General features: G+C 41.7%; 2 protein-coding genes across 5 annotated transcripts in view; one reads left to right on the top strand and one right to left on the bottom strand.

The window, feature by feature from the left end:
* The window catches only part of MIA3 (MIA SH3 domain ER export factor 3), a 935,339-nt gene that overhangs the window by 980 nt on the left and 920,827 nt on the right, over nucleotides 1–13,532 (top strand). The window lies entirely within an intron of this gene.
* The window catches only part of DUSP10 (dual specificity phosphatase 10), a 41,448-nt gene that overhangs the window by 26,321 nt on the left and 1,595 nt on the right, over nucleotides 1–13,532 (bottom strand). For 3 of the 4 annotated variants that reach the window (XM_050761169.1, XM_050761172.1, XM_050761179.1), the window contains exon 2: nucleotides 11,304–12,157. In XM_050761169.1, the coding sequence (XP_050617126.1) occupies nucleotides 11,304–12,114 (811 nt within the window). In that variant the 5' untranslated portion in view covers nucleotides 12,115–12,157. Of the gene's footprint in view, nucleotides 1–11,303; nucleotides 12,158–13,328; nucleotides 13,510–13,532 lie in introns of those variants that run through there. The other variant, XM_050761189.1, reaches the window with a different exon arrangement.

Raw genomic sequence — 13,532 nt, 5'->3', positions numbered from 1 at the left:
ACTCACCTTGCCATGTAAATGTGAGAACTTATGATCAATGAAGTCAATCTCCTTGAATTTAAGCTTTCTTAAAATTGATTACTTCTACATTTCAGAATAAAAAATGCTCAGAATTTTGTTCTCCATTCACTCATTCTATCACCTTGATCACCCATATCCCCCACCCTTCCCCTCTCACTGGAGGACCTGAACGTTTGGGGTGGCCTGACTGCTATGGTTTGAATATGTCCCCCAAAGGTCATGTACTGGAAACTTAATTGTCACTGTAGCAGTATTAAAAGATGGGGCCTTTAAGAAGTGATTAGGTCATGAGGGCTTCACTCTCAAGAGTGGATTAAGGCCATAATCACATGGCCATTCCACGGAGTGGGTTATCACAGGGGTGGGTCCTAAGAAAAAGGATGAACTCTTAGCCTCCATTTTCTCACTGTCTTGCACACTTGCTCATCATGTGATGCCTTCCACCATGGGCTGACCCTTGCCAGATGTTGGCACCCTGCTCTTGTACTTCACAGCTTCCAGAACCATAAGCCAAATAAACTTTGGTTCTTTATAAATTACTCAATCTCAGGTGTTCTGTTTTAGCAGCATAAAATGAACTTAGACAGTGACGAAACTTTATAGTTGATATCTGAGAGGACAGGCAGATACTTCCACTGTGTGAAGCTGGGTGCTCTGTCAGAAGACAGATTCTGCCTCCATGAATGCTGCCCCAATACAGGATTCCAAGGGGTCCATCCTGCTGTCCCTTAAATGTGTTCATTATTATTTTTCCCAGAGTCTGTCCTTGCCACACCTCCAGATTACCTGAGCTATATTTGTAGGCTTAGACTGTAGAAGGGAAGAACAGAGATAAGAAAGATTAGGAAAGGAGAGGAGAGAAACTAAACAGTAAATTGTTTGATAGGATCTGTTCACTTATCCCTGAGAATTAACCTTCCCAAAGGGCAATCATAACCTGCTAGAGATTCTTTCTTCACACATTTGAGGGAAAACAATCTATAGTTTTCATTATCATCCACACTAATAGGACAGATAATGAATATAAAGCATGAACAATCAAACACCTTTGGCATTAGAATCTTTAGGATGTAGTCATCATACTCATCACAGATTCTTTCTTGCTCGTTATACCTAACTTTGTACCTGTACTTTTCTTTACATTCACTCATCTACTTCCTACTCTAGAAAGTGGGTTTATTAATGTGTGCAAAAGCAGGAAATATCATCCTTCTATCCACAGGCTAATAGGAGAATGAATTCTAAGGTTCCAGACATCAAAAGCACACTGAGCAGAAGTATACCAGAGCTACACCCAGGATCCACTAGGCACCAGCTGAGTGACTCTGAACAGGTGTCTGAACCTCTCTGAGTTTCAGCCCCTCATATGTAAATTGGAATGTGATCACGAGACATAACACTTGTAGCACTGAGTGTGGTATGTAAGAAATACTTCACATACGTTAGAGAGAATTATCATAGTTTTCAAAGGTTTGTTTTGCTCAAATTGTTATTCCTTAAAAAACTGTCATCACCAAAATTTAAAGTATCCAAAAACTGGGATATAATTTGAGGCAAGGTTACTGGGAAGCCAGTCTACTCTAAGGACACAGCATAGGCTACTCACCTTAGCACTGGAATTTTTATTTGAGGATATACAAGAAAAATGGGGAAAGAAAGATGGCATTATAACTAAGGCACTGCAAAGGTAAAGCACAACTAAAGCCACCATAAGGAATGAGACTTGCAAATAGATATGGCCAGCCCAAAAAGAACTTGGGCTTTGAAATCATAAGAACTGGATTTCAATTCTTATTCTCTCATTTGCTAGTAATAAGAAGTGAGAAAATATTTAATCTGTTCCTCAGATTCCTTACCTATAAAACTCAGGATATAAAATGACGTTCACAGAGCTTCTCTGAGAACTAAATAAGACACATATATATGACAGCCCAATGCTCAGCATCTAGAAAGCATTCAAGAGCTTTTAACTTTTTTTTCTTCCAGACTATCTGGAAAGTAATTTTCTAATTTGAGGGATGATAGGTTAGTCAGAGCCAGAGTAGTTCTATGTGATTAACTGATGTTCTGCTGGCAGATTAAAATACCACCTCATGAGAACCATAAGATCCGTTCCTTTAAAGTCTTATCATAAAAACACAGCATTTCAATAAGAATGTAAATTGAAAGAAAAAATTGAAAATGTCCCCTGTCTCTTCAAGGAAGGCCCTCTTAGAAGTTTGTGTCTAGTCTTATTATTGTAAGCCAGGAAGAAATACTGTAATGATTGAAGAAAATGACTCACAGTCTTCAATACTGGAGCCCAGAACTCAGGTCTGGGAGCTAGAAGACGTGCTGCTGTCACCCTGAGACCCTCTACCCTCATGTTATTCTTTTCTATCTACTCCCCCACTCCTCCTCTTTCTCCTTTCATGTTTTGCTTCTCTCTTGACAGTAGCAACAGCTGGTAATATTTAGCTCAATGGTAGTGAAGCTTAGGGCTGTGATACAAAGAATGTGAGATTATTTATTCCATAAAATAAATATAAGATATTAAGGAACCAGATAGTGATGTTCTGATGCAAAATGGTGACTGCCTTCTTACCTCAGCACATAAAATAAGATCAGTCGAGTTCACATTATAACACGAGAGGTTTAAACTCCTCAAAAGGAGGACAGGCCTGATGCTACCCCTTGGCTCAGGCAGTTTAATCTGTTTACTTGATATGTGCAATGGACAACAGATGCCTGACGGTGGTCCTATCTGAAGTGGTAAGCAAGAAAGCAAAATCCCGTTGTGGAAGCACTCAGGAAGAGTTGTGCTTTGTTTTGCATTCCATGAAATTCAAGTCAGGGATCCAGGGCTGGGGACAGTGGCCTGGGTAGGCCTTTACCACACATAAAACATTAAGGGCAATGCAGGTAATTTGATGCATCCACAAATCCTTTTCTTTCTGTAAGTGATTCTCTACTTTGCCAGAGGCAGAGCGTAGGGTAATAGCCTTTATCTTATATGAAAGCACTAGGCCCGAACAGCTCATTTCCTTATCCAAAAACAGATGCTCAAGTTTTCTTTTAAGTTACATAAAATATGGGTCTTGCTTGGGTGGGGGACTGGAATGAATAAAAATTATATATATCTGTATCTCTCTATATATGTACATGTAACTCCAACTTTTAAGTAATAATAGATGATGTACACATAACCTGGAAAAAACTGATGCCAAGATCTCATTCTGGGGTTATGGATGAAAACATCTAAAGAATCGAAGACTTCATAATTAAAAGATTACATCAATTTTAACATAAAATGTACATTTTAAAATCTTTTATAATGAAATTCAGGCTACAGGTCATACTCATTTTCTCTTCCTATATTTTTCTGAATTAGTATGATTACACTCGTGAATACAGAGTCTACAGTATATATAATAGAAACATAATCAATGAAAATTTGTTGAAGAGGGATTCAAATCTTCCTCGAAGCGGATTTAGGGGAAACAGCACAGGTTTGAAATCTTGGAGATATGTTTTCATCCCACCCCTGTCCCTTATACTGGTTTTTAATTGTACTTGTAAACATTTTTTTTTTAAAGCAGGCCAAAACCTTGCCTCTGAAATATTGTTTACAATGCTTGTTTGCTTAGCACATCCTCTTTCCATAGAGAGTATGTAGTGAAAATAAACAAAGCCCTTATTCCTATCAGCAACATGTACAAAATATGGGGGGTCAAAATTACAAAGTTTCACTCTCCCACACAGAGGAGACTTGTCAGCCCTGAGTTTTTGAGGCAGAGAGGGCACATATATTTATTTTTTCATTAAAAACCAGCAAATCATTTCTTTTCAGATCAAGACATTGGAAAGAAATCCTATTGGCCCATGACGTATTTAGAAAAGGCCAGGCTATTTCTTTTTTTCTTTTTTTCTTTTTTTTTTTTGATATGGAGTCTCGCTCCGTTGCCAGGTTGGAATGCAGTGGCACAATCTCGGCTCACTGCAACCTCCACCTCCCAGGTTCAAGCAATTCTCCTGCCTCAGCCTCCCAAGTAGCTGGGACTACAGGCACGCACTACCACACCCAGATAATTTTTGTATTTTTAGTACAGACAGGGTTTCACCATGTTGGCCAGGATGGTCTCGATCTCTTGACCTCGAGATCCATCTGCCTTGACCTCCCAAAGTGCTGGGATTACAGGCGTGAGCCACCACGCCCAGCTGGCTATTTCTTAAAAAAGGAAAAGGAAAAAAAAAGTACAAACATGTGCCTCACAGAACAAAATTTCCTGAAGATGAACACTCCCTAAATAAGATTGTGTGATGGAAGAGGATGAAGAATACAAACATGAACATGATTTTCAAGACGGAAAGGATCTGGAAGCCTGGTCCCATCCATATATGTTGTCTTTCTTGTATTTGAATAAGCATTGTGATGCAAATTCCCCAGCCTGCAGATTAGTGCCTAGCACACCAAAGGCATTCAACAATATTTATTGAACAAACAAATGAATCTCCTCTACCCACAAGTTTGTACATCTGTGGAGACCACCTACCAAAAAGTCCCTAGAAGCCTAAGATGGTTGGGCTTCTTTGATACCTGTTTCGAAATCTGTTTTGATAGCTGTTAACAGCTTAAACCACTAGATTAACAGCTTAAACCACTAGGTTCCCTAGATGAAGAGATTAAATCAACGTTAATATTTGGTCCATATTATAATATCCAGGTAAATATATAGACCATGAACTGCTGGTTTTGAAAGTCCTCAGACTTCGGTCTTTTTAGTTCTGAATTGAAATCTCAAAATTCAAGAAAAAAGGCATCAGTACTAAAAAATGTTAATTATCTTATACTTTATGCTATATATTAGATTATGCTGTTATTAAATAATAATACATACAAATACATCAATCTGTTGATATCTGTTGAATCTATTGAACCTGGCAAGACCTACTTTAACATTAAGGACCAAATCTCCAAAATTAAGGTCATGCATGTGACAGGTCATAAACTGCTCCAGGCCCCTTTCCTGTAGTGGCATAGTGAGAATACTGGACTAGATCAATGGTTCTCAAACTTTGCTGCCTGTTAGAATCACTTCGGGAGCTTTAAAAAAATCTTGATGTGCAGGCTGCACCCCAGACCAATTTAATCAGGCTTTCTGGATGCAGGAACTGGGCATCACAGGGGTTATAAATCACCTTCAGGTGATACCAACGAACAGCCTGCAGTGAAAACTACTGGATTAGGGGCCCTCTAAAGTTCCTTGCTCTTCTCAAAGCTGGGATTCTTTGATTCCGCAAAGGTGAGATGACCTCTCCTGGAACTAGAATTTCTCTGCTTAGTATGTAGTCTATCTTTTTCAACCAACTTGGATTAAATTGCCTAAGCACTCCGATATATCACACATTCATGCCCAAACTGCTCTTCAGCAATGCTGGGGCTTGGAGGTTCTGGCTTCTGATAATGCTGGGTTTAAGGAGCTAGATTTTGCTACTGGTCAAAAGCTCCCACCTAGTCCCTGAGGGTGTATGCACCAGGAATATGTGACGGAAAGTTTTTCTGCTCTTGTAATTTTGTCAGACCTCCAGATGGGTTTGCCCAAAGAACCAAGTAGGAAAGTGTACATATTCACCATTCTCCCTTCTGCTTTCTCCCATACACACGTTTTGAAAAAAGAATTAGGCAAAGTGCTTTACCTATTCAGTTTCCTTCCCCTGCTTTGCTTTTTCTAATCTGAAATAATATCTACTATTGCCAGGAGAACAGTTTCTTGAACTTGTCCATGACAAGCTGAATGTTCTGAATTGGTAAGGGCAAGAGTATTCATACTTAACATGCTCCCACAGTACTGTGCTTAGAATGACTTGCCCATCCTCCCCAACACCCCCGGCCCCTGAAATGTAAGCGGTTCTTACATTAGGGCATGAGAGTAGGAGAGCAGGGTCCAGAGGCTTGATTTATTGAGGGCCATCAAATGCCAGGTACTTTATGTCACCTCATTTCATCCTAGGATGCTGGAGCTGTCCCTGTTTTACAATGAAGAAAACTTGGCCCCTGAGAGATCCCCTGATTTGCCTAAAGGCATACAGTTGGTCAATGGAAATGCCTAGATTTGAACCCAGGTGTGAGTGAGCAAAATTTCACTCTGCTGAGCACATCGTGAATGAGGAACAGATGAAGCAAGAACACGGCTGGGAGAGAGAGTTCATTTCTATTATCTGTTCACCTACACTTAAATTAGGAAGCAGGAGAGTGTACCTGAAAGCTCAGAGAGAGGACAGCCAACTAACAGTGTAGCAGTTCAGAAAGAGGTTTCAGGACTTCTTGAAAGACAGGAGCAGGCCATTCAACTCCTTCCCTCCTTTTTCCTTCACATTCCAACCCTTCACAACCCCAGGCTCAGGAACCAGCTCACCCCTCCTTCTATCTACCCTTTTATAGTCAGTCCACAATCCTTATTCCAAAAATAAATCTTCCTGATGAGATGATGAGAAGTAACAAAAAGCAAAGCTAGAAAGTTTTATACTTTTGTTATGGGACTTTAGTTGGACAGATTATGTTTTTACAAATTTTCCTAAAACAAATAATTATGGGATATACCAAATTACTCCAGCCTCCTGGCCCAGTATGTTTTTGCAATTACTTTGGCACTCCAACTCTATGCTACTTAAATTAGTTAACAGTCATTAAGTTATTTTTAGGCCATAGCAACACACACTCTACTATACCTAGCTTGTTGTTTGTACTCCTTAGGAGCAAAATTTGCCTTTTTACTGGCACTATCATTTCCTTTCAATCAATATCAACAACATTTTACCATATTTATGGAGTGCTTACCATGTATGTGTGTAAAGTTCTGAACCCTTTGCACACATTAATTCATTTATTTCAGAAACTAACACTTTGAGACCAGCTATTGTTATAATCTCTTTTTGTTAATGAGGTAACTAAGGAACTGAGGGATTCGGCAACTTGCCCAAGGGCACATACCTAGTAAGAGGGGAGCCAAGACTAGCATTCAGACTGACTAGATCCAAAGTTCTGCCTTGATTTCCCCATCATTTGCTACAAAGCTAATGTTTGACATTTTAGTCTTGGATGTTAACCAGAGGCACAGAATAAGAGCAGCACGTTTGTGAATGCAGATATGTCTTTATTTCAGATACCTTTTTAAGAATCCTTATAACATCTCTGAGAGACAAAGGGAGACTTTTATTCCCTTCCCCATCCCCCAGAAAAGGCAGAAACAGAATATTTTTCACAGGGTCTCTGATTTCTGAGCCTAGCCATCCACTTTGTCATAGAACTCTACATTGCTAACAAGAGTATATTTCAGAATCCTTTTCAACTAGGGAAAAGTGTGCAATCTATGATGCTCAATTCTAAGAAGTGATGAAATTTTACAGTATAAAGGCCTAACTCACTGCATGGTCAAATCCGCCCCATGGATCATCCTCTTAAACCATTTCCCTCTTCTTCTCTCATTCCCCAGTAAAGGCCTTTGGTACAGAGCAGTCCTATAAAGATTGTAGCAGTTGGTCATTATTTGTTTTACAATAGCATAGAGCAAGTACAGGCATGGGCTCTGACATAACAGGGGAGGAAGGGGGAGACACAGACCCCAAGGAGGCACCTGGAGCTCTCCCACTCCCAGGGATGGAAGCTCCTCTGTAGACCAGACTGCCGATCAGTCACAGAGGGATTCTAGGTTGAAAAGCACTTAAAAATGGGTACATGACACTCAAGTGTTTAGGAGTGAAAATGTTGTTCTTAGTATACTATATTTCTAGCTTTCTTGAATTGGAAACATTAAGTTTAAACATTAAACATACTTAAATACATTAAAACGTTATCTATATTTTTAAATATTTCAACAGAAAAGAGAAAGCAAATAGGAAAAATAAAATTGTTTAATCTGGTTGACAGGTATATAGGTGTTCATTACACACTTTTCTGCTTTTCTATATGCTTGAAAATGTTTATAATAACATTTTTGGAGGCATGTATTGTCTTTAAGAAAAAGGGGCAGTAGACTATTTTTTCCTACCTAAGTAAATGACAAATTATTTCTCTGGATCCAGCTTTACTAAAAAGAAAGGGAGCCCAAAAATCTTGATAGCAAAAACGATAGCTCTCATTATGGATGGTCTAGCTTTCTTATTTTTAAGAATTGTTTTAAATTGTTAAAAGAATTTTAAGAATAGTTTAGCTTTCTTATTCAGTTTGACTAGAAAGCAAGTTTTAGTTGATTAAAAATCAGCTTTGAGTAAAACAGAATATAATTCTTTCAAAGACCTCACAAATCCCTAAATATTTATTCATTTGGATCATTTTCACCAAGTTGAAGGGAAGCACAGGTCTGATGCCATTTATTCTTCAGAAGATGAGACTAAAACATGGATTCTAACATAGGTCACAACAGGGAGGGCACCGTAAATTAGAACAGTAACTTAATCCCAGGGGCTGCCATGCCTCTGATCGGTTTCTTCCCAGCCTGACACAGCATTACTAAAATGGCAAGTTAGCAGCCGCTCTACTTGACAGACAGCACCAAAAATGGAAAGCATGGCATGGAGACAGGGGGACAAGGAGCTTGGACAGGGAGGGTAGCAACCAGTGTTTACAAACATAAACCAGAGCATCAGATGGGCCAGCCATAAATTACCCAAGATTGTACTGAAATCTCTGAAAATAAATTAACAGGCCCTTAGAAGTTTCCTCCTTATGTTCTAACTATGCCCCCTTCCCACCAGCTTCCCTACAAAAATTACTCTTTCCAAAATGGTACCACTACCCCTGTTGCTGAAATACAATCTTATCACCAAGGGAGGGGATTACTCAAATAAATCTGAGAGGAGAAGCCAGACCAGAATTGTTGCTTGACCCACTCAAGAATTTGGGAGAAGTCTGCTGGTCATGCCTTTGGGGAATGCCCACCCCGTCTTTCACCACAATGGTGCTATGGTATTAATCACTGGTTTACCAAGTTGAAAGGATTATGAAGGACATTCTAATACTGACCCATTCCTTTCCCTTCTTTTCCATCTTGGTCCCAATTTTAGGCCGTTCTCCCAAAAGATACCAAAATGACAATGATAATTATAAAGTAGAATATAGACCCCTTCACTCCTGAACTACATATTTTCAATGAAATTCCCAGATATTTGAAGAAAAGGCCCCCAAAACTACAAATAATCTAACCTCTACCACCAGAGCGTCTTCCAAGTCGACCAACGCGGTGTCTCACCAACTCAAAAATGACGAGGCCTCTCAGTGGCTGCCCAGGGCGCCCAGTGGTGAGGTCAGCAGTGTGTCCGGCCCCGCCCCATTGAGGCAATCTTACTCTCTGACACTGAAGAACAAGCCCAGGCTGTCTGGAATCTCAGCTGCATCCACAGGAAAGGGAGAGAGGCACCCCACTTTCACCAGTAGCACCCAGGAGATTCACTTTTCAGTGACTGATGGGTCACCCCTATCCACAACTTCACCCGCTGCAAAATAGAGAGTAGAGTCTGCAACTCCTTCTAATCATCCTCATGATTAGGTCTAGGTCTAGGGTCATCTTGATCCATGTTTTTTCCTCTCCTCAAATCATGCAGACACAAAAGACTTGCTTTTAATTGTGAACACCTGCTCTGCATGAGCAAAGAGGAGATCATCAAGATCATTAGCTATCCTCCTCTTTGCTCCCCAAGACAAACTATTACAAATGGGAAATTCCCAGGTAGGATTTTCTCATTTGTAAGAGGCCAGACACACCAAGATTATAGTAAGACAATAGCAGGGTAAATATCCTGGGAATCACTCAAAGTCAACCAAACAAGAATACAGAAACAATAAAATACAGAGCTACGCAGAGGAAATCTGAACATATTTGTGACCTCAAGAAAACCCACCACCACAACCACCACCACCACCAGGAAATGCCTAGAAGCTTCTGGAACTCTCTACATACAATTCCATCATGTTCTCCTTCCGAGCAAAGCCCACCAGCTCTAAGGACAGATGTGCCTTTGTGGTAGGGGAGCCCCATGAGGACAAGTTTGAGGAGAGTGGAGGTTGGGAAAAGGAGATTGTGTCAATGGAATTCAGAACTATAGTTCCCAGAACGCTGCTTAACAAAAGGCAGAATGCCTCACTGGGAAGACAAGAAGGAGAATGGCAAAGCTGTCCCGTAGAGACAAAATAACTAACTTGCTCACCCACATGGCCTATTGCAATTTAAATATGCAATGTGTTCAAACTCAGCAACACCTTTGGTCAACACACTTTAGGAGACTGGTTGGAGATGTGACCCAGAAACTGTGTACCTTGGCTCACAACACAAAAGGAGAGAAGAAGATGACTATCTCTCACTACCACCACCAGGTAAAAGATGCCGATTGAGAGTGATGTACGGTGCCCCAAAAGTCAGTATCTGAGGGCAAAGAGGTGCAACTAGGCTGGACACAGGATGCAGGCTACTTGGGAAGGTTAGGCAACACGGTATGGACGGTGTTCCAAGAAGACTGGGTGAATACTTCCTTCTGCTGGAGCTTAGTTCCACTAATCTCAGTTATTCTGCATTCAGTATACTGGGGCAAGTGACCCACTACTCTATCTTGGGAGGAGCCATGATGCCAACTGTTGTCAGGTGAGGCCAGAAAAAAACAATGGATTGGGGAGTGTTTCATAAAAACGTCTCTGTTCCCTTGGAGCCTTGGCAGAGGAATGGATGTAATTGGTGAACTTATACCTTATATGGAACCTTAGAATAAGAAGCTCTGCCCTTCTTCAAGGTCACTTTATAAACCACATAAAAGTCAAGCTGGTCAGAAAGGTGAAAAAGAGAAAGAATTTCCCACAAAAAGAACTGGTACCTGTAGGCTTACTTGTAGTTCACCATAGTTGCTCCTTCCTCTGTTCCATCAACATTGGTTAAGTCTGAGAGACAATAACTTTCCAACTAGTGATTGACTGGAATAGAGCTAGCAGACCAGGCATGACTTGAGATACCATCTGGTGTATATAAAGCCCCTTTTTAGAAAGATGAGAAAACAGTCCCAGAGAGGTGAAATGACTTGCACAATGCAAATTAGAAGCCGAATTAAGGGTAGAACCCAGATCTTCTGGCTTCCAGTTCAGTACTGCTGGGTTTTTCTTACTAAACCAACATAATAAAGAGCATAGAAGGGAAGACAAGAATAAAGTCTATTTTGGTCTTTGGTAGCCAGGGTAAGGAGAATGCTGTCACTTCTACGAGAAAACCCAAAGTGAACCCGGCTAATCAGGACTGTGCTTGGGAAGGGAGCAGGGGCATTACCTTTCAACACCAGAGGTTCTTTGCCTTCTCTCTTCAGGGACTCGAGGACTATGTGAAGTGGCTGGGAGGGCATCACTCGGCTTGGCTCATTGGTATTCTCATCATAAACTATAATTTCTTTGGAAAAGATCCTCTTGAAAGAGTCCTTGCCTTCCCTACAGGAAATCAAGTCTAGGACAGTGATCTTGCCCTGCTGCAGTCTCCGCCGGCTGATCTTATCGGCGCAGTTAATGTGGACAGCTCCTTGGATGTGACTCTTGTTGTACTCCATGAAGGGCCTGCAGTCAATGATGACAGGGCCCTGACTCGGCAGGTGACTCTTGTTGCATTTGGTCATCTTCTTTGCCAAGTCATTGGGGTAGATTATTTTGATGCTGGCTAGCTGCTTGGGGGTCCCTGACACAGGGCTGCCCACCCCACCTGATGGACTTAAAGAGCCTGTATTCTCATTATTGTTGACCATCTGGTTAGCAGGGCAGGTGGTAGAGGTTCCGATGGCAGTGGTGGTGGTGCCAGCAGCAATGGCTTGGGTTTGGGCCTGATTGTCCTTGTCGTAGGTTGCCACAGTGCAGCAGCTGGCACTGCTGCATCCACAATTCAGGGAGCGGGCAGAGCCGCTGGATGAGGGCATATACGTCAGATTCGCAGCCTTGAGGGACACAACGGTGGTGGCGATGACAGAAGGGTGGCTGTTACTGCCTGGGGTGGCAGAACCAAGGTAGCTAGAGTCTAAACAAAGGTTGAGATCCTGAGGTCGGACGGGCCTAGATAGTGCCACTACTACCCTGTCGTCTAAAGGAGATGGAGGCATGAGGAGGCTGAAAACTGGCAATTCAAGAAGAACTCAAGACAGTCTGTAAAGAACGGGAAGGGAGAAAGAAAGGATAAAGTCACGTGACACAAAAGGCAGTCTCATCCAATCCCTAGGAAAGGCCTTTGCATCCCTCTGAGCAGTCTTCCTAATTGCCCTCTATCATACCATAATCAAAACTTGAAACTCATTTTTATGTATTCAAAGAGGATGCAAACCTGAGGGCCCCAATCAATTTGGTTGCTAAATCTAAGGTTAAATTTGGATGTAAAGTTGTAAATGTTAATGAATATTTCCTGGACCTACATAAAAGTTCAGCTGTAGAAAAGGTATAAGCACAAATAATTAGAAAAGCTGAAGACAGAAGGGAGGCTCTTAAGAGGCATCTATTCTGAACCTCAGCTCTTGCGCAGAAGTACACTGCAAACATCTGAGAAAGACCCATTTGTCCACCCTTGCATGATTGCCAGTTAATTCCCTCACTCGCTGCAAAGGCAAAGGGGCAACCAAGAGCACTGGCATGGTTCACAGAAATGTACAGCAGCTAAATATACATCAGAGTGGATGTCAACTTTCTGCAAATCCCCTTAAGTGAATCTCTTTAACTTGGAGCTATTCTTGCCTTCCATCCTATTGGGGTCCTTTGAAACGCACAACATAGTCCTATTAAAACCTCACATGTTGTCTTTTGGCCTCTTATAAATTAATCTGCATTTCCCCTTTTCACTACTAACTGGTGTCCTAAAACGAAATCTCAAGCCATGGAGCCAGATCTGGAAATCTGGAAACCCCAACCCTGGCAGATCCATCACCCTTTGCTCTCCCACCTACCCCTACCCTCATTCCTGCCTGGAAAGGACAACTTGAGCTCACCTCCCCTCTTCATCTCCCTGGCTGGCACAGACTGTGCATCCCAGAGCTTCTCTCAATGGGAGGCAGCCACGTTGTATAAGGTTCCAATCCCATACAGATATCCCCCCTTCAAGAGTACCGACTCCATAAAGAGGACCTCCCAGTTAGCCTGTACCCGCTGAAAGGGGCAGTGAATTGTTGCCCACTGGATCTATCTCTGATTTCAAATATTGTCTGCAAAAAGACGGCTCCTTCCTCTTGTAGGCACAGGGACACTCTACAACCCAGGCTTGCTAACTGTTCTTCTTCTATTAGACATGCACACAGCAAAGACACCAAACCCCACGCCAAGAGTCGCTCACCTAAACGAACTTTAAGAGCTGTCTGGAAAAATACCATCATCCGTCTACACACGACCGTCACCATTCTCATCCGTCTACACACGACCGTCACCATTCTCTGACACAGAACCAAAGTGTCACAGGCGGAATCCACACTCACGCGCGCACACGGGGGCATGCACCCATCACGTCGGCAGATCTCCAACGACTCGGGTTTCTCTCACC

Source organism: Macaca thibetana, chromosome 1 (genome assembly GCF_024542745.1).
Source record: "Macaca thibetana thibetana isolate TM-01 chromosome 1, ASM2454274v1, whole genome shotgun sequence".
Classification (NCBI taxonomy): Eukaryota; Metazoa; Chordata; class Mammalia; order Primates; family Cercopithecidae; genus Macaca; species Macaca thibetana.
This window is presented reverse-complemented; position numbering and strand designations above follow the sequence as displayed.